Raw genomic sequence first — 22,051 nt, 5'->3', positions numbered from 1 at the left:
GGAATCTGATGCTCGCGGTGGTGGGCCTGTTCACTGGCTGGAGAGCTGGTGGTAACTCTGCTGTGACCATTACCAGAAGTCCCATTGGGATTAAGTCCCAATTAGGCATTCATCGGGGTTCCCAGTTCCACCAGGGGTAATCTCCCTCTGCACTTTCTGGAGTGAGATGGCTATTCCGCCTCAGAGCTGTGGGAGCAGCGGCCACTGCCGGTACTGCACGAGGCCTGAGGATGAGGATCGTCGCTGGAGTCCTAGACCAAGGTGAGTGGGGAGGGATCACCTGGGGAAGCCAGGAGTCAGAGAGGTCCTGGTGAGGTGTGGGGGCAGGGGGTGTCATTGTCAAGGGAAGAGTGGCTGAGGGTCCTTCCATTTCCACCAGCAAGTTCCTCTGCTGGGCCCACGGTTTTGGAGAAAATCCACCCCCCCCCAGCAGTCATAGGCATACCTGCAATGGTTTATCTGGCAGTTTGCCCATGTTGCATGGCCCCCACCCACCACTGGTTGAATACCATAGTGGTGGAATGAAACCCTTAAGTGCCCACTCAAGGGCGGGAAGACTGTCCTTAACCCTTCCCGCCTGGACTTAATCATGGGGAGTCAGAAAGACAACAGGGTCTCTATCCCACACCTTCCCCCCACCATTATATGGCCCACTCCTGCCTCCCAGCCTCCTCCAAAGGGAGCATTAAATTCTGCCCTGTGTCCTTTCAACTGCTCCTCAGTCAGTTCTCTAAAATCTTTCACTATTTTGTCTCGTTCTCCTGTGTAGCACACCTTGGGATGCTTTATTACATTTACACAGCGTTTTTAATGTAAATTATTACTTAATGTAAATTTTAATGTAAATTATCCAATATAATTTCAAGTTGTGGTTGTTAAACAGTGATAATTGAGACTGCTGTATTAACAGTTCAGTTTACCTCTATGGCATAATTCTGGAAGATACTGGTGCTGCTTGTATATTGAGAAGATCCTACATCTGACTTGTCTGGTAAAGGAAAGTTGGAACTTGTTGATTGAACACTGCCTGAATACAAACAAATCAGAGTAGTTAGAAAAAGCATTTACCAAATTACCCATTTCACAAATTTTTAGACTGAGGCTGCATTCAAGCTTTTAAGAGAACACTGACTCATGCATTATGGTAGAATTCACAATGAGACCATTTTACAGCTGATCATTATTAACAGGCTGTCTCTCACTTTAACCCAGCCAGATGATATAGGTTAAAACTATCCCCAATGAATGCATCTGTAACAAGCACACAGGTTGTAGACTAAATTTTAAGAAAAACTTAGTTCTATTGTGCTGATAAATGCCTAATTGGCTCAAGCCAGTTTATATTTGAAATTGTTGCTGTCTTTTTATGAAACAGGGAGAGAATCAAAATTAAAGAGGCCCCATGAGCTTTTATAAAGACCAGCATCATGAAAATTATCAAATAAAATTTTACACTATTATTCAGATAGAGCAATTTGCTACATTACTCTGAGAAATAATCTGCATTGTTTATCAAATTGTAAATCCATGCCATGTTGTTATGGTGACGTCTGCTGTAACGTTATTCTGTGATCTTAGACTTAACTTACCAACTTGCAATTGCTGCCTAGGTGTCCCATCATGGTTTCCAGAGCTATCCAAACTAGCCTGTCTCAGGCCCCATCCTTTGGCCTCACCTGCAGGCATGCTACCGGTTTGAGGTGAAGCTAATCTGTCCAGGTTATCAGATACCTCCTCATCTAAAGAGGCTGCATCAGGATCCAGTGCTCCAACTGAGGAGATACTATTTCTCTCTGAATAACGTCCCTAAAAATTTAAGTTGGAACAAAAAACATTTTCAGTTTGTATACAAAATAGAGGCTTTGCACTTTTGTTGTGCTTTATATTTACAATAATCTCATCATCTGCATTTGGTAAAATAACTGTACTTGTTAGACTGTAGTACAGTGTGGGGAGGCCTTGTGATGAAGTGGTAGCATCTTTACCTCTGGGCCAGGAGCTCAGGGTTCAAGTTCCACTTCAGGACTTGAAGGTCACGGAAGGTGCATTCATAACCTGGCCAAACAGGTTGATTATCAGCCTGTAAATCCTTTCAATATGCCTGATGGCAGGTGGCAAGAGCAGGAGAATTTCCTGGTCAGCCACACTGCAAAAGGCAAAGACAAATCACTGCAGTATTTTGCCCAGCATAATCATGGACCAATCCAATGGAAGTCCATGCTCACCAACAGCCTCTTAGGGCATGGTACCTAAAGGAGGAGGAGCACAGCAGCTACTTGTAGTGTTAATACTATTTTTACACAACAAATAGTTTAAAAAGACTCACCATATGGGAAACTCTTAAGATGTGGTCTGAGCCTATAACTGTAGGAGCCAGGTTTTATGTGCAAAATCTCAGTGCACATCTCAAAGAATCATACAGCATAAAGGGAGACTATTTTCCCTGTCATGTCTATGACGGCTCTTTGAAAAACCTGTCCAATTTAGTCTTGCACCCCAACCTTTACTCCATAATCCATCAATCTGTTCAAGGAACCATTCCCAAACCAAAGGAAGGGAAAGGTTTTTCACGTAGCAAGTGGTTAGGATCTGGAATGCACTGCCTGAGTGTGTGGTGGAGGCAGGTTCAATCGAGGCATTCAAAAGGCAATTGGGTTATTATCTGAAAAGGAAAAATGTGCAGGGCTACAGGGAGAAGGTGTGAGAATGGCAATGGGTGAATTGCTCCTTTAGAGAGTCAGCACAGATGCAATGGGTTAAAGAGCCCCCTTCTGTGCTGTAACCATTCTATGATCTATTATTCATTTAAAATGCCCTGCCTCATTTTAAAGCTCCCAAAGACAAAGTCCTACCTTGCCGTTATCTTTGATGGGCACAGCATACGTTGCCAACTTGGTGTACCACTTGCTTGCCTTTTCTGCCACTCCCTTCCCAGCAGAGAACATGCTGTGTTTTAGCACATCAAAGGTGGGTGGTAGCAACGAGTCTAGTTTAAGGGGAGGTGGAGACATGAGAGTCAAAGCTCCATCTGTCTCTCGAACTCCCACTCTCCTGTTGCTACTTGGAGAATATGATGGTGAGGACCAGAGCCTGCCTCTTTGCTCGACACGGAATTCTCCCTTTGTATGTGGTTGAAATGTCTTGGATCGACAGAGTTCTGTTATTCTGGGTGAGCCTGCCGGAAGGCTAGACCTCCTTGATCCCTTTACTACAGGTAGGCCTTTGCAATTAGATGGCGTTGCGCTATCGTAATCTGTTTTTGAGAAATCCAAGCTGGGTGTGCGACTAGTCAAAGGGCTATTCATGGAGTCCATGTACATCTCTATTTCTTCAGCCAAGTTTCGCCGAGCTGAAGGAGTGGAGACACATTTATCATAGTCTTCTTCCTCTTCCTCCTCCTCTTTCTCTTGATTAGTTTCTGCTACTAGAAGAGAAAGAGGGTCATAACCTCTTTGAACCCCCCTTCTTTCTGCTGGTTTGATCCCTGCTCCTGCACTCATACTCCTTTGCAACTGCTTGGGCTGCGGCCCTCGCCTTGTGTTTTGGCTAGGTTTCCCATTAGACTTTGCAGAATCAGGTTCATTGTCCAGATCTTCCAAGTCAAAGATGGCAGGAGAGTCTGTTTTATCTTCCTCCACGTTGGCTGATGTTTCATCCAAGTCATATGGTGCGTCTTCGTCACTCAGTTCCTTTTCTAGATTTAAGCTGACTTGTTTGCGCATATGCCTGGGTTTGCCAATCTTTAGTGTGTTCGGTCTTGTGGTCATTTGTAAAGCTGTCGAAAGTATTTTAGCATCAGCACCCAATTTTTCTGCAATTTCCCTGGGGTCAGTGTCCATGCTTCCTCTGTGCATCATAAGCCCTACAAAATTATCACCGCTAAGATTGCGGTTCCTGCCTCCCCACACCATTTGTTCCTTCAAGCCAGGCTCCACAGCGCTCTTGTGCCTCTTGCGTAAGCTACTGCCATGTACTAGTGCAGGATCAGGATATGCAGCATTATCGAAGGATGTAGTAAACAGCAATCCTGCTGCATTTTCTGTAATCAGACATTAAATATTTTTAATTAATTGAAAGTTTTGTACAATTATTGAAGTGTGCTTTATTCTATTTCAAATTTGAACTAAACAGATTCTGATCAATGTTTTTTCTTAAATTCCTTTCCCTCTTTATATCACTGTTGGTTTGCAGGACAGCAAGCAACTTTTTCTAGGCTTCTGGTGATACAATAGAATCGCAGGCTGCTTCTTCCTCTTTCACCTGAATCTGCTCGATGTATCTCTGATGTCTGAGGAAATGCAATCTATGAGGAGTTATAATCACAAGCTGCATTCCTACAACACTCCATTTGGGAAATGCATTGTCTGTCCACATCAGGCCTATAAAAAAACATTTGGTGAATGGGAACTGAAATAGTTTGTCAGACACTTTCAAACATTATTTGGAAGTTAAGTTACCCCATTGTTTAGCTGTCCTACTATGAGAAAATTTGTGCTCTGATTGATGACAACGTTGTTCTGTACAGAACTTGTCCCGACACTGGGCCAGAATAATAAAGTCTTGAATGCCACTTTGCAGTAACTCACACATAAGCAGCTGTGTTAAAGATACACTTTTGACTTTTCATCCACCATATCCACATCAACTATTCCAAAGTGGCCGCCAGTTTCCAAATCTGTCCTGCAGTGTAAACCAGCAAAATTCAGCAGAATAATGACTGGTTCACAAGCACAGTTACATTCCCTGATTTTGCAATATAAATGGGATGTAAAATATCTACCATAGTATTTGAGGTCAGTCTCAGAAATAATTCTGCACTCTTACTATGCCTGCACCAGCACATGTAACATGTAAAACAAGATACAGGGCTCTCTGATTTCCCTGTTTTCGCCATTGCAATGAGGTGGATGGTTTGTCTGATGTAATCACACCTGCAGTGTTGAAGCATTACTCATGTGGCGTTATGCTTCATCCTCCATATCCCTTTCAAAAGGATAAGAGGCTTGCAGAGGAGTAGTAATGGTGTAAAAGGGATCTTTACTAAACATATGTTAAAAATGACTTATTCCTCATCAGATGTGACATCTTGCTATTCTCAGCACCCTCAGGTCAAGTGTTATACAGGTTGGATTCCAAATTTAACTTCCTCCAGGTTTTTCATTTCACAAAACACCCCATTTCCTCAAAGACATGGCTGCCAACTCCTTGTCAATTACTGGTAAATGACAGCAGGCTCTGTGCTGTAGACTCACATCCAGTCTCATTTCGCTTATGACCTTTAGAGGAAGCAGAAAGGCCAGGTCTGAAGTGTACCTCATTTCCAAAGGTGAAAGAAACGGCTTTGGACGGTTTTACCACCCAGCCAATCTAGCCTGAGGATTTTTTTTTTTAATAATCTCTGCAAAGTTAAATGATTTGCAGATGCTCCCCTGGTGTCTTTTACAATCTACACAAACAAAATCACACAGTAATGCTTTAATTTAGAACTCTTTTCAGCACATAATTAAACCCTGTCACCTGTTGGTGCACAGGAGTATCTAATTATTGAATAATTTAGAAAGTTATAAGTGCAGCAGAGCATGATAATCTAACTCCTAATTATAAAACATGTTCTGGGATTACACACCATTGTTTTCCTCAATGGTCTGGTTTGGTTCAGCAATTTCAAAGCTGCAGTTCATCTTTACGATTCTGGTCACAGATTTCAAGTCACTTCTGGTTCCTTGAAAATCCAACTGGGACAGGCAATCTCCACTGCCTTTTGCACTTTCACTCTCAGATACTGTAAGCAATGAAAGAAACAAATCATTGATCAATTAATTAAGTGATAATCATTAGCAGCTAAACAATTCCTTTTAAATTGAATTGAATTGGTAGCACTGTAATAAACACTTTACATCTTTTTATGCCAATTTTCTCCCCTCCTCCCTTTCCTTTCTTGAAGGAATTCATTCTTCCCGAGGGCCTCAGGCATCACACCCTGCACTACATGCCAGTGTAACCTTTGGGCAAGCATTAGGCATGCAGCCAGTTTTAGTTGGCCATTCACCAATTCAGATCTTGGCTAACGTTTGTAAACATGTACTTGCAGCAGGAGTTAGTGGACAGTGATCTAGACTCTTCTTTTCACTTTTCTAGCCCAGGGCTGCCAAGGCCAACTGAAGCAACCCTACCATACCCAGGTTTAAATAGACTACTACAGCACGGCCCAGGGAAGTTTACAGTCTGTATATAATCTAGTTACACACTAATTTTACCAAATAAGGTATTATTAATCAAGTGGGAGCAATCACACTTTTGTAAGGAACCTATCTTTTTATTTCTGTTCGACTGTTGTAAAGAAAATATCTTTTTACTTTCTGTTGGACTGTGGATTAGAATTACAATGGCTGCTATTTAAAGGACATGTCCACTGGAACAGGATGAGAGATAAAGACAATGTCCTGGAACAAAGTATGCCATGAAAGACAGGATGGTGCCGGGAAGGAGTCCTGGACCAAGGAAGCTGCCTGACAACAACATTTTAATTGGCTCCTGGCCAGGTGACCAGGGTTTTTATGTGGTAGCAATGCAGCAGAAAGCTCCTGGCCAGCAAAGGGAAAACATCTAAAATCTCTTTCCTTCACATCTCTATAACCTGCTCTCTCTGAGGAAACCCCTGTAAAAAGGAAAAGGGGAAAACCACTGTTAAGAGACATTGTAAAGCAAGTTCTCAACTAGTGAACTAAATACTGAAAGTGCTGGAAGACCACCTTGTATCATCAACAAGAAAGGAATTTGGAAGACATTGATCAAAATCAACCCAATGAATCCTGTACTCCGGAATTGGTGCTATTGAACCATTTATCCCATCCTTAAAATCCATGTTTTGTGTGTCTTATGTGTTGTGTGTATGTGTGTGTTAGTGTGCATATAGGGATTTAAGAAAGGTGTAGAGTTTAAGTTATAGTATTAGAAATTAGCAGTTCATATTTCTTTCTTTTGCCACTGGTTAACGACAGTCTGTTCAATAAACAGTTATTTACTTATTTAGTTTAAAAACCTGTTGCTCGTATTCTGTTAACCTAAATTAAACAGTTAGGTAGAATTGGGGTGATCTGGTGGTTTGGTTGTGGCTTGGGGAACAGTGGAGCTTGATGTTACAGCGCACTATCCCCAGTGGGTTGTGACACCTTCATGACAAGGAGCATGCTAAATGCTGGCATTCATGCGGTCAGCTTTTACCAGCAAAGAAACTGAAAACCACCGATAGAGTTAAATCAAAACAGGTTATCAAAATCAACTGATAACGTGGAGCAGACTGAAAGCTGTAAGCTAACCTTGGAAGTTTAAATTGCAGTTCTTAAGCTCTTAAGTTACAATCTTGTGATTTATGGTGTCAAATAAACCAGTGAATTGATTGTAGCCTTATGATCACTCAGGTATGCAGGAACAATCTGAATATTTTAATCAAACTAATTAAAGCGTCTCTAGATCTCTTACTTTCCATTTGACTGTCCTCCTCTGCCAAGCTACTCAGAAATGCAAACTAAATTCATTGTATATATTGTATATATATATAAGCTTAGTTATTTCTGACACAGATGGGGGATATTGACATCTAATGAGTGCCTCTTTCCCCATCCTTGCACCTGCTTCCAGGTACTATTCCATCCGCAGCTTTTTTTTAAATAGCATTTTTGGAAGTCTAGCACAACTTTCAAACGTGAAAAATTTTTAGATATTTCAAACACTGATATGTCTATAACTTCACAGAATTTCAGTAAGAAATGCCTAGCTGGCTGCATAATAATTCACAAATGACAAGCAACTTTAACTCTATTATAAATAGTAAGAGGGTGGTAAGAGGAGTAGGGCCGATTAGGGACCAAAAAGGGGATTTACACATGGAGGCAGTGGGCATCGGAGGGGTTAAATGAATACTTTGCATCTGTCTTTACCAAGGAAGCAGATGCTACTGAGGCCACGGTAACAGAGGAGGAAACTCTGTTACTAGATTGATTCAAAATTGATAAGGAGGAAGTGTTGGATAAACTGTATCAACTTAAGGTTGACAAGGCACCGGAACCAGATGAGATGCATCCAAGGATATTGAAGGAAGGGTGGAAATTGCAGGGGCACTGGCCATAATCTTTAAGTCTTTCCTAGACTCAGAGGAGGTGCCAATGGACTGGAGAATTGCAAACATTATTCCCTTGTTCAAAAAAGGTTGTAAGGAGAAGCCCAGCAATTGTAGACCAGTCAGTTTAACTTCAGTGGTGGGGAAGCTTCTAGAAAAAATTATTCCGGATAGAATTGGGTTGATAAGGAAGAGCCAGCGTGGGTTTCTAAAGGGGAAATCGTGTTAACTAACTTGCTGGAGTTTTTTGAAGAAGTAACAGAAAGGGAAGATGAGGGTAATGCCGTTGATGTGACGTACGTGGACTTTCAAAGGGCATTCAATACAACAGACTTGTGAGAAACATTATAACTCATGGAATAAAAGGGACAATAGCAACATGGATACAAAATTGGCTAAGTAATAGGAAACAGAGTAACAGTCAATGGATATTTTTCAGGCTGGAGGAAGGTTTGTAAGTGGAGGGGTCAGTATTGGGACCCTTGCTTTTCCTGATTTATTAATGATCTAGATCTTGTTGTGCAGGGTACAATTTCAAAGTTTGCGCATGATACGAAACTTGGAAGCATTGTAAACTGAGAGGAGAACAGTATAGAACCTCAAAAGGACATAGGCAAGTTGGCGGAGTGGACAGATAGGTGGCAGATGAAGTTCAATGTAGGGAAGTGTGAGGTGATGCATTTTGGTAGGAAGAACATGGAAAGACAATATAAAATAAGGGGTACAATTCTTAAGGGGGTGCAGGAGCAGAGGGTGTATATGTGCATAGATCATTGAAGGTGGCAGGACAAGTGGAGAGAGTAGTTAATAAAGCATATAGTATCCTGGGTTTTATCAATAGTGGCATAGAGTACAATAGCAAAGAGGTTATGCTGAGCTGATATAAGACCTCAGCTAAAGTATTGTGTACAGTTCTGGGCACCACATTATAGGACAGATGTGAACACATTGGAGAGAGTGCAGAAGAGGTTTACAAGAATGGTCCCAGGGATGAGAAACTTCAGTTATGAAGATAGATTGGATAGGTTGGGACTTGGAGAGGAGAAGGCCAAGAGGAAATTTGATAGAGGTGTTCAAAATCATGAGGGGGCTGTATAGGGTAGATAGGGAGAAACTATTCCCGCTCATAAAAGGATGGAGAACGAGGGGGCACAGATTTAAAGTGATTTGCAAAAAAAGCAAATGTGATGCGAGAAAAAACTTTTTCACTTGGCGAGTGGTTCGAGTTTGGAATACACTGCCTGGAAGTGTAGCGGAGGCAGGTTCAATTGAGGCTTTCAAGAGGGCATTGGATGATTATTTGAATAGAACCAACGTGCAAGGGTACGGGGAAAAGGCAAGAGAGTGGCACTAAGTTATAACGCTCATTTGGAGAGCCGGTGCAGGCAATGGGATGAATGGCCTCCTTCTGCGCCATAACAATTCTGTGATTTCAGACATTCAAGTTGCGCACAACAGTTCTCTTTACAAATATAGAGAAACCATAAAAGGGGAGAATATACATGAACTGGAGTCGCTCTCTTTCTTGTCATCCTTATCCACTGGTTGACCCACAGCAGACTGCTCAGATCCAAGGGCTGAAGACATGTCTCCTCGTCTAACTTCTTCTTTCGATAAGGAGTTATATCCAAGATCTGACTGCCCACCTTAGACAAAAAAATACATTTATGGAATATGTTATCAATATGTATTTCTTTAAAACACATACATAACTTGTTCAATGTTACAAAAGTTTGTTTTGAAGTTGGAAAATATGCTTTCTCCCTCTCCCAAATGTCACATTTAGGTGCTGCAGGTTTTCTCCTTCCAAGACTTGCACGGGATGTCTGGCTGCTGGACGTTATGTTATGACACATTCAGAAGGAAGAGTAGCCATTTTTGGTTTTCTTCCCACTCTCTGAATGAAGTAATCGGGTAGAAGGTGACAGGCAGCTGAAGAACAGTAAATTCAGTCACTATTTGCAGGCGAGGGAGCTGGAATGTGGGATGAGGATGAGAACGAGGAGGCTTAGATTCATGTCCAGCTGCTACAGCATTTGAAAACGAAGCTGGGTGATATGGAAATCCTGGCTGCTAGGTCCATAATCCACTCTAAAATTCAGCACTAACTGAAAATAAAATGTTACATTGATACAGAACTTCTCTCTGGGCAGGTAGTCATTTCACGTTTTGATATAATTAAAGAAATTAGCATAGAAAGGGAGGAGGTTCTAAGTGGTCTGGCAGGCTTTAAAGTAGATAAATCTCCAGGCTCAGATGAAATGTATCCCAGGCTGTCGAGTGAGGCAAGGGAGGAGATAGCAGGGGTGCTGGCAATAATTTTTAATACCTCTCTGGCCACAGGAGAGGTGCCAGAGGACTGGAGGACAGCCAATGTGGTACCGTTATTCAAGAAGGGAGGAAGGGAACTACAGGCCAGTCAGTATAACCTCAGTGGTGGGGAAACTATTGGAAGCAATTCTGAGGGACAGAATCAATCTACACTTGGAGAGGCAAGGATTAATCAAGGGCGGTCAGCATGGTTTTGTTAAGGGGAGGTCATGTCTGACCAATTTGATTGAATTTTTCGAAGAGGTGACCAGGTGTGTAGATGAGGGCAATGCATTTGACGTAGTCTACTTGGACTTCAGCAAGGCTTTTGATAAGGTCCCGCATGGGAGACTGATAACAAAGGTAAGAGCCCATGGGATCCAAGGCAATTTGACAAATTGGAGCCAGAGCTGGCTGAGTGGTAGGAAGCAGAGGGTGATGGTCGAGGGGTGTTTTTGTGACTGAATGCCTGTGTCCAGTGGGGTTCCACAGGGATAGGTGTTGGGTCCCTTGCTGTTTGTGGTATATATAAATGATTTAGACTTGAATGTAGGAGGGTTGATCAGTAAGTTCGCAGATGACACAAAAATTGGTGGGGTGGTAAATAGTGAGGAGGATAGCCTTAGATTACAGGAGGATATAGACGGGCTGGTCAGATGGGCTGATGAGTGGCAAATGGAACTTAATCCGGATAAGTGTGAGGTGATGCACTTGGACAGCACAAACAAGGCACAGGAATATACAACGAATGGTAGGACCCTGGGAAGTACCTAGGATCGGAGAGAACTTGGCGTGCATGTCCACCGGTCCCTTAAGGTAGCGGGACAGGTAGGTAAGGTGGTTAAGAAGGCATATGCGATACTTGCCTTTATTAGCCAAAGCATAGAATATAAGAGCAGGGAGGTTATGCTGGAACTGGTTAGGCCACAGCTAGAGTATTGCGTGCAGTTCTAGAATCCACATTATAAGAAGGATGTTATTGCACTAGAGAGAGTGCAGAGGAGATTTATCAGGATATTGCCTGGGCTGGAGAGTTTTAGTTATGAGGAGACATTGGATAGGCTGGGTTATTTTCCTTGGAGCAGAGGAAATTGTGGGGGGACATGTTTGAGGTATATAAAATTATGAGGGGCATAGATAGGGTAGACAGGAAGGAACTTCTCCCCCTTGGTGGAGGGATCAATAACCAGGGGGCATAGATTTAAGGTAAGGGGGCAGGAGGTTTAGAGGTGATGCGAGGAAGAATTTTTTCACCCAGAGGGTGGTGGGAATCTGGAACTCACTGTCTGAAAGGGTGGTAGAGGCAGAAACCCTCATAACATTTAAGAAGTATTTGGGTGTGCACTTGTGATGCCATGGCATACAAGGCTATGGACCTAGTGCTGGAAAATGGGATTAGAATAGTTAGGTACTTGTTTGACATGTCCAGGCTCGATGGGCCGAAGGGCCTTTTTCTGTACTGTAGACCTCTATGACTCTAGATCTGCAGTAATCAGCAATTCTACTTGAACCCACATCGCCTTCAGACAGCGTAGCACAAGTAGTAGACAGGGCTAACAGACTGAACTGTAACTAGATGCACAGGCATTTGTAAATTTTAAATTAAATAAAGGGTGCTTATTTGTAAGATTTAACTAATATAGGTGTAATACTGAGCTGTGGCTGATAGGCCTAATGAGCAATGTCAGCAATTCTTGCGAGTGAGAGTTATTGTTACAACAGCTAATAGATTGTGCATTATCCTGGGCTCTGATCAGCTCGGTCTCGAGCAAATTACCCACACACCTTTGCTCTTTCACACGATTAAATAATTTTTATGGCAAACTACAATCTCATGTCAAAACGCAAAAAAGACAGTAATTTCTAATATTCACCCAGCCTCATTTCTTTCTACCTCACTATGCCGATCAAGAGGTCGAGAAATTGACTTATTCCCAAAGTATATTTCATGTTATTTCTCAAATTGGCCACTTGGAGGTGCACCACGTCAGCACTGGAGTGTCACCTTCTCACTGTATAGGAGTGGCTGGGTTCTGCTCCCAAATCTCACAGCTGAGAGACTAGATTCTCATCCTGTGACAAATGTCAGGCACAAATCTGCATCTGACCCCCTCTTTATTCCTCAAAGGAGGTTTTCTTTTAATATTTGTTCATGGGATGTGGGGATTGCTATCTAGGCCAGTATTTATTGTCTATCCCTAATTGCCCTTGAGAAGTTCTTGGTGAGCTACCTTCTTGAACCACTACAGTCCATGTGGTGTAGGTACACCACAGTGCTGTTAGGGAGGGAGTTTCAGATATTGATCCAGTGACAGTTTGGGAATGGCAGATATAGTTCCAAGTCAGGCTGGTGTTTGGCTTGGAGGGGATCTTGCAGGTGGTGGTGTTCTCATGCATCTAATGCCCTTGTACTTCTAGGTGGTAGAGGTTGTGGGTTTGGAAGGTGTTGTCTAAGGAGCCTTGGTGAATTGCTGCAGTGCATCTTGTAAACGATGCACTATGCTGCCACTGTGCATCGGTGGTGGAGGGAGTGGATATTTAAGGCAGTGGATGGGATGCCAGTATGGACACAGACTGCCTCAGTATTGAGGGGCTGGGATTCGCAGACCTCACTGCAGGAGTTCCTCAGGGTGGTGTCCTAGGTCCAACCATCTTCAGCAGCTTCATCAATGACCTTCCTCCTATCATAAGATCCCAAGTGGGGATGTTCACTGATGGTTGCACAATGTTCAGCACCATTCATGACTCCTCAAATACTGAAGCAGTCCATGCCCAAATGCAGCAAGATCTGGACAATATCCAGGCTTGGGCTGACATGTGGCAAGTAACACTTGCGCCACACAAGTGCCAGGCAATGACCATCTCCAACAAGAGAGACCCAACCATCAACCCTTGACATTCAATGGCATTACTATCACTGAATCCCCCGCTATCAACATCCTGGGGGTTACCATTGACCAGAAGCTGAACTGGACTAGCCGTATAAATGCTGTAGCTACAAGAGTAGGTCAGAGGCTAGGAATCGTGTGATGAGTAACTCACCTCCTGACTCCCCAAACCCTGTCCACCATCTACAAGGTACAAGTCAGGAGTGTGATGGAATTCTCCCCACTTGCCTGGAGTGCAGCTCCAACAACACTCAAGAAGCTCAGCATCATCCAGAATGAAGCAGCCTGCTTGATTGACACCCCTTCCACAAACATTCACTCCCTCCACCACTGATGCAATGGCTGCAGTGTACATAATCTACAAGATGCACTGCAGGAACTCACCAAGGCTCCTTAGACAACACCTTCCAAACCCATGACAGCTACCATCTAGAAGGACAAAAGCAGCAGATGCATAGGAACATCACCATCTGGAAGTTCCCCTCCAAGCCACTCACCACCCTGACTGGGAAATACATCGCCGTTCCTTCACTGCCGCTGGGTCAAAATCCTGGAACTCCCTCCCTAACAGCACTGTGGGTGTTCCTACACCACACGGACTGCAGCTGTTCAAGAAGGCAGCTCACCACCACCTTCTCAAGGGCAATTAGGGATGGGCAATAAATGCTGGCCTAATCAGCGATGCCCACATCCCATGAACGGAGAAATAAAGTATCTAATAAATGAAAATAATTTACAATTTCAGTACTCCAAAGGGACATTCCGACTTCAACACCAATGAAGAATTACTTTAATCAGTAGATGATCAGTAACCAGTTCAGAATTAGTATGATGGCACACACCCAAAATACACACAAAGCTCTAATGAAGCATTGAAAATAAGGCATGAAAGAAAACTACTACAATGCGCAGGTTAAACAAATCAACTTTCAGGCTTATGTTGGCTAGAGGCTTTAACAAGCAGATGAAAGCCATTACTGGTAAACATGAACTTTGCACCGAATGCTTTTAAATGCAGAGGACATTAACTAACATGGATTAGTTTGATTATTTACTCAAAGATTGTTGCTAAAATCAGTGGAGTGCAAATCAGTCGTGAGCTACATACACACAAAGCAAGATTCAAACATACATTCTGAATGTTGGTTCAGAAATTTATTCCACCCTATTTTGCGCTTTTTGCAGTAATTACAATCAAACATCCAAAGCAAATAACCTTACAAATGATTCATGATCTTTGAGAAAAAGAGAGGGAGAGAAATGGATCCACAAATGCTTTTATACTGTTTCCTGCTTCTTGTAACTTTCTATCATTTGGTAGATGTTTAACCAACAGAATCTGCAACACATTTGTGCAAATTGTATTGTAAGCCTGTTGAAGTACATGACTTTAGCAATACAAATTAACAGAACACCAGTAAATTATTCAGTTAACAACTGAGTACAATGGCACATGCACAGGGGAGATTAAAAGTGAATATGGACTCTGAATTGCACTCTCACAAATATAAAATGCTGATTCACACACCAACCTACTGCACCAAGTGGTTACAACCATGACTCGCAATAGATAAATTTGCAATCCGGGTGAAGCACTAAGTGGATGTAACTCCCTTCTCCATAGGGTGAAGTGGAAGGAGAGGGAAAACAAGATGGAAAATCACTCTGGACCGCTCATTTGTGGATCCATTTCTCTCCCTCTCTTTTTCTCAAAGATCATGAATCATTTGTAAGTTTGTATATGTCCAGTGTCTGGTGACAGAGATGACCTGACAGGCATCTGGGAGCATGGTGTCCCCTCAGGATTGGAATTCACTCTCTAGGAACATTCAATTCACTAACACAAAGCAAAAAGTGTCCTGTATTATCAGCGCAGCAGGCTTTTACTGGATCGTTACCTAGGGCTTTTTCAAATATACTCCAGCACCTTAGAATGGAAAAAATATCATAATTTTCTTCACATACAGATCACATTTAGAAAAAAAATGACAATAACCAGAGTTAACAAGAAAACTAAAAGCTATGAGGAAATCAGTTAGAACAAAAACAGAAAAGAAGGGCAAAGAAAACACAGAGTGGACATTAGACAATTACCTGAAAACATAGGGTCATTCTTCATTTCTGAGGAAATCCAGAGAGAGAGAGATGGAACTCTTTCATACAAGGGCTCCTGACTGCCATATCCATAACTCAAGCTAGAGCCAAGCCTAGCTGTGTGCAGAGAACAAGCATACAAGGGTAGGCAAGATGGTGGATAAAAGCAAAGCAGGAAGGGAAAGGGAACAGGTCATCATGATAAGCAGGAAACCAAAAGCCACATAAGGTGGATACAAGCAGATGATCACAAACAGGCAGATAGCAAAAAGCAATGAAGAAAACAAAGGACAAAAGAAGTTTGAGTTGACAGATATTGGTGACACGGTTAAATGTACCTGTACTAGATCTATCATCAGTGGAATCTACTTTCATTAGCTCAGAGCTGAACTGGGGTTGCTCCACAGTGTTAGTGTCATTAGAGCTATCCATGCTGCCGTGGCTAACAGCATCCAGGTCACTGCCATCTGCTTAGAGAACAGAACAGGTTAGACAAGTTACTAGGAACCACCCATTTCTTTCTAGTCAATTCACTCCCCTCCTGTTTTAGAAGCACCGCCGCGTGGGTGAATCACCAAGTGGCACAAGCTGCAATTATGCCAGTGATAGTGACGACGTGTTGAATGCTATTCGACCATGGGGCAGCATCAAAGCTGAATCAGGCCCGGTTCCACCGGACATTCACCCATGCACAATCCCAGAAGGGTAACCGTGGCAGTTAGTCACACTCTTGAGCCAATGTATTGCTAACTCAGGCTTGGAATCAAACCTGCACCCTCCCTGATCAGTGTTATTCATTTACTTGTTGCCTAAACTTGTTGATCCATGTGCGAATCACAACAATCCATTTTAAAGGAGCCTCCTCAATTTTCAAAATTCTAAATTTGTGATTTGCTTCAACATTCTTTTTAATTAACTCCTCTCCCACAGGATTAAAAAAACCCAACATAAATGTGAAAACAACAAATGGTTTGTCGGAATTATTAGGTTCAAAGGCTTAGAAAACTGGATTAATATACATGGCTGAAATGGCATAATTGCTGCAACACTGGTATTCCTCTATTCAGATTAACTCAGTTCACTCCAGCTGCTAAATTCAATTCCTCTTCCCAACTGTTCTCCAATTAAATTAGCAATCACTATTTAAGTAGAACTTATAAAAAACAAAACAAATCCTGAGGTCAACTGTAATGTTTCACTGTGGCCCGAAGTATAAAAGGGTTGCTGAATGCAAGATTCTTACTCTGAATAATTTCCAGTTAAATTGATCAATGTGTTCGTTTTACACTAGAACAGAGCATCTGGAACATTCATTCATTCTGAAAAACAGCATTTGGACTTCCAGTCCCTTCTCACTGTATTTCTGCCATGGTATCAGATGTGAATCTGGGTGAAATCGACAGTGTAAATCAGGTGAGCGATCTGTAGTTAAGAGCTGCAAGACCATATAAGTCTTGGCATGGTATAACTGCTAAACAGCTCTGAACACTTTGCTGTCAGAATATTGCACCATGCGGGCAGAGTCACTGGGCAGAGTGTTAAATACAGCCAGCATCGCAGATATTGCGTTGTATTGCTGACCGCAGCATGACAGAAGAGTATTCCCACTAAATATGGACTGAAGACCTAACTGTGTTGATTGAAATAAACAGAAATTATGGTACTCCTAGTCTGCATAAATAAATTCTCACAGATATTAAGTCAGTATTAAAATATTTCCAGTTACACAAACGACAATTTTTAAAAATTGAAACAGATGAGCTGTAAAACACTAAATGAGTGCAGAAAACACATCAAAATTAAATTTGAAGCACATTATAACTGATAATGATACTTCTGTTAAATGCACTCTACACAACCTGATGCACTGCAGACTGTGAAACATCTGTGCTCTTCACAATAGTAGAGGCCCTACGTGGACATTGCACCTGGCTGTTCCTACTCAAACTAAAGTATCAACATAGCGGGCTCTGCACTTCATGGGTCACTAACACTGCCTTCATCAGATGTTCCACATGAAGCACAACGTGCCAGGTTTGATTCACAGTCTTTGCTAAACTAGGTGATCTCACTGATTGTGGCAGTAGCACCAGAAGGACTCTTGCCCACACTAACATATAGTTAACATAACACACTAACCTCTGCTGCATGCAACATTAAGCTTTGGTGGCAGGAAGCAAAAGTATTTAAATATAAGATTGAGTTTTATATGTTATTACATCGAAAGTGGTAGCACTGCTAGAATTAACAGTAAACTTGTTCAACAATTGAGGCAATATGCTAAGATAATTTTAAACACTAATTGAGCTATATGACTTCATGCATCCTTTATTAGAACTCTAAAAATAAACCAAGGTTAAAAAAAACTCCTCTCGCAAACAGAGAAGTAAAATAAGAATTATTTGGTTTACTACACCCTAGAGGTTGACAAATAGAAATATTACAACCTCAACTAAGTTTACAAATTTTTATCAGCTACACAACTAAATGTGCCCCTGCATAGATTAGCTGAAAAGGAAATGGTTTCTTCATTCCACAGTCTGCTCGATGCCAACTTTGAGTCCTACCTGAGAGCACCGGGGTCTGCGGTGGATTTGCTGCGGCCTTTTTCAAAGCCCTGCGGAACTGAGCCAAGGCTAGCACAACATTCCTTATCTTCATCCACAGAAAGTAGCCGCCTCTGTTGCTCGATGGCCAAGTACTCTCTAAAACAGCCTGTGGAAAATCAATTGAGATCCGCTATCAGCCCACTGCCAAACCAAAGAAAAAGCTTCCTTTTGAGGGCAATTGTTTAGTGATGTGGATGAAGTTAGAGCTTACTTGCTCTTCAGCTGCAGGTCAAAGCCTGTTTTTTTTTTTTAGATGTGAGTGGTACAGTCAGTCGGGAATTACAGACATCCTGGCTCCTGTGTCAACCTCAATTGTAAAGGGGTCCTCATACAGTCCAAATGACAGAAATTTACCAAGTGACAAGTAAAACATGATGGACAGATGTGCATGAGAAGTGCCATTTTTATTATACTTAGAGCACAAAATCTTCCATTTATACCAGGAAACATCCCAAAGTGCTCCATAAAGATGTAATTTAAAAAATGGATGCCAAGCCAAGTGAGGAGCTTTAAGGATGGGGACCAAAAGCTTGGTCAAATAGGTGGGTTTTAAGGGGAACCTTAAATGCGGAAAGGTAGGTGGAGAGGCAGAGGGCTTTAGTAAAGGAATCTCAGAGTACAGCATCTAGCTTGTCAATGTTGGGGTGTGGTGGCGTTGGGGAATTGGGGCAGTGCACATGGAACCAGATTCAAAAGGAACCAGGAGTTTGGGGTGGTTTGCAGGAGTGAAGAAGATTACACTGATAGAAAGGGTTGAGACCACAAAGGAGATTTAAACACAAGCATGAGAATTTTAAATCTGAAGTATTGGCATCCTGGAGGCAATGAGGTCAGTGCGGACAGAGGTAATTTGTAAATGGGATTTGGTATGGAATAGGATACAATTATGGATAGGATGGCGTTTATGGAGCAAGGCAGAGAATTGGAATAGTCTGGAATGAGAGGCATGGTTAAGGGTTTCAACAGCAGAAGGACTAAAGCCAGAGTAGGGTCATGTTACGGAGGTGGAAATAAGAACTCTGTCATGGAGTCAGAATTGAATAGGATGCCAAAGTTGCAAACAGTTTGGTCGAGTCTGAGTCCTAGGAGGAGGATGGGATCAATGGCTCAGCACACAGAGCTTGTGGAAAGGAGTGAAGATGTTGCAGACTGGAATATGAACAAATATCTAAATGAGCTGCATAACTGCATCACCGACAAATGTTGATATGAAGTGGGTGGTGGGCGGACGTTGCTATTAAAGGAATGAAAACAAGTCAATACCTTTGTTCTGGTACTACACTGCATAATTTATAGAAATAGACCCCTAAAAATGTTGTTTCTGAAAGCAAACTAGAAATGCTCAATAATTGAGGGGATTGAAGAATTTACCCAGTAAATCTGTTGCTCATACTGTCACTCATCATGTGCAGAAATCAGACACCTCCTCTGTTTGAAAAGGGGATAAATACTTTAAAGAGGTGGATCACTGTACTGTAGTGTTCATGCACCATTACACATCTAATGACTACAAACCAGCTCAATCCTGTTCAGTTCCATTTAAGTCAATAATACCATGGATCACTAGCGAGTTCAATTATTTTTCATCAGACCAAAATTGATAAGTGGAAGTTGATAAGGGTACTTTTTAAATGATTATTTTGCAAAACACTGTCCAACCGTGCATTTGCACAACAAATGATTCAATGTGATATTTTCATGAAATGATTATTTTTCATTCCATACAGTAACACAATGAGCGAATTTAAACAAAAGTGTATTTGGCTAAGGAGGTTGCAAGCACAGAGATTCAATGATTAATTGCATCTCATGGTGAGGTTCAGAATGATGCAGACCTGGAATGATAGGGCACTGAGTGATATGGACTGGGAGTGGTGGGGAAAAAAAATTATACCGACTGGGAAAGGTGGAGTTACAGAGTGATACAGATTGGGAATGGCAGGGAAAAAGATTATACAGACTGAGAATGGTGGGGAGCAGTCAAGAGGGAATCAAAGGTTATCAGGGATAGGCGGAACGTGGAGTTGAAGCCACAATCAGATCAGCCGTGATCTTACTGAATGGCGGAGAAGACTTGAGGGGCCAAATGGCCTACTCCTGCTCCTAACTTGTATGTTTGTAAACTGGGAAAGGCCAGAATTTCAGCTTTGATCTGTGCTGAATTTGTCAATCTCAATTGGCGGTGATTGGTGAAGGTTTGTTAACTCAACTGTGTTTTCCTGGTCAGAGCAGGGGATAACACAGTCACCGTTTCCATTGCCCTTTTTTTTTTAAAGTGGTAACCCATTCTGAAACGGAGCACATATGAACAAGTTTAGCTTTGCTTTGATATCCACCTTGGTGGAATAGCCCACTAACTCACAGTCCACACTCACACTAGAAGAATAGGCTGTTAAGTAAGAATAGGTACAGGTGTCAGTTCCATGGAAACAAACCCTAGTATACCAGTGCCTTTAGAAGATGAGGGGAAAGAAAGCAGTAAAAAGTAGATGGAGAAAAAGGCAATGCTTTTGTCATTTATAATTTAACTTCAGTTATTACAGAATGGGAAAGGAAGGAGGCAGCTGGAACAGTTTTGCATTGCTCTTGCAACGGGCCAAATGGTTTCCTTCTGTGGTGTAAACGTCTATGGTTCTATTATTCAGCTCACATGTCAAGAGAGCTTAATGTCATAGACTGATGGCAAGCAGGGTTAGCCATTTAAACATTTATGATTTGTATGTTGAGGATCTGCCAAGCAAGGTGGATAAAGGGGAACCAGTAGATGTAGTGTATTTGAAATTCCAAAAAGCATTCGATAAGGTGCCATATAGTAGGTTACTGCAGAAGTTACAGCTTATGGTTTTGGTGGTGATATATTAGCATGGATGGAGGATTGGCTAACAGGAAACAGAATCAGGATAAATGGGTCATTTTCAAGTTGACAAATGTAATTAGTGGAGTGCCGCAGGGATCAGTGCTGGGGCTTCAACTATTTATAATCTATATTAGTGACTTAGATGAAGGGATTGACTATAGTGTAGACAAATTTTCTGATGATACAAAGATCGGTATGAAAGCAAATTATGAAAAGGATACAAAAGTCTGCAAAGGGATATGGATAGGTTAAGCAAGTGCACAAAAATTTGGCAATGGGGTATAACGTGGGAAAATGCAAGGTTGACCACTTTGGCAGAATAGAAAAGCAGAATATTATTTAAATGGAGAGAGACTGCAAAATGCTGCAGCACAGAGAGACCTCAGTGTCCTTGCACATGACTTACAAAAATGTTAGCATGTAGGTACATCAAGGAATTAGGAAGGCAAATGGTCTTTACTGCAAGCAGGATGGAGTATAAAAGTAGGGAAATCTTGCTACATCTGTACAGGGCATTGGTGAGACTGCACCTGAGTACTGTGTACAGTTTTGGTCTCCTTACTTAGGGTGGGATATACTTGCATTGGAAGCACTTCAGAGAAGGTTCACTAAGCTGATTCCTGGGATGACATGGTTGTCTCATGAGGAAAGGTTGAGCAGGTTGGGCCTAACCTCAATGGAGTTCAGAAGAATGAGAGGTGATCATATTGAAACATGCAAGATTTTGGGGCAGGGGGAGCGGGGTTTGTCAGGATAGATGCTGAGAGCAAGTTTCCTCTCAGGGCACAGTTTCAAAATAAGGAACCTCCCATTTAAGACAGAGATGAGGGGGGATTTCTTCTCTCAGAAGGTAGTGGAGGCTGGGTCATTGAATATATTCAAGGCTGCGTTAGACAGGTTGATTTACAATGGCGTCAAGGGTTATGGGGGAAACAGGCAGGAAAGAGGACTTTAGGCCACAATCAGATCAGCCATGATCTTATTGAATGGCAAAGTAGGTTTGATGGGCCAAATGGCCTACTCCTGCCCCTATTTATGATCTTACGCGTCTGTACAGCTGCTGAGCATTGATTTCCTGTGAACAAAACTTCAAAAATTTCTCAAAAAGAGTCTCAATCTTGTCCACATTAAACTTTGCTGAATAGATTGTACTTCAACATGGGGTTTTGAAACT

At 42.1% G+C, this 22,051-nt stretch overlaps 1 protein-coding gene across 5 annotated transcripts in view; it reads right to left on the bottom strand.

Annotated features, from left to right (window-relative positions):
• The window catches only part of dennd4a (DENN/MADD domain containing 4A), a 155,838-nt gene that overhangs the window by 32,462 nt on the left and 101,325 nt on the right, over positions 1-22,051 (bottom strand). For 3 of the 5 annotated variants that reach the window (XM_078530153.1, XM_078530156.1, XM_078530154.1), the window contains 7 exons: positions 17,979-18,126; positions 15,750-15,878; positions 9,622-9,765; positions 5,627-5,782; positions 2,853-4,039; positions 1,590-1,806; positions 921-1,027 (listed from right to left, as the gene is read on the bottom strand). In XM_078530153.1, the coding sequence (XP_078386279.1) occupies positions 921-1,027; positions 1,590-1,806; positions 2,853-4,039; positions 5,627-5,782; positions 9,622-9,765; positions 15,750-15,878; positions 17,979-18,126 (2,088 nt within the window). Of the gene's footprint in view, positions 1-920; positions 1,028-1,589; positions 1,807-2,852; positions 4,040-5,626; positions 5,783-9,621; positions 9,766-15,411; positions 15,529-15,749; positions 15,879-17,978; positions 18,127-22,051 lie in introns of all 5 variants that reach the window. The other 2 variants (XM_078530155.1, XM_078530157.1) reach the window with 2 other exon arrangements.

The sequence above is a fragment of the Cetorhinus maximus genome, chromosome 26, assembly GCF_964194155.1.
Source record: "Cetorhinus maximus chromosome 26, sCetMax3.hap1.1, whole genome shotgun sequence".
In the NCBI taxonomy this organism is placed as follows: Eukaryota; Metazoa; Chordata; class Chondrichthyes; order Lamniformes; family Cetorhinidae; genus Cetorhinus; species Cetorhinus maximus.
The sequence above is the reverse complement of the archived record's forward strand: the minus strand, read 5'-3'. Positions and strand labels throughout refer to the sequence as shown.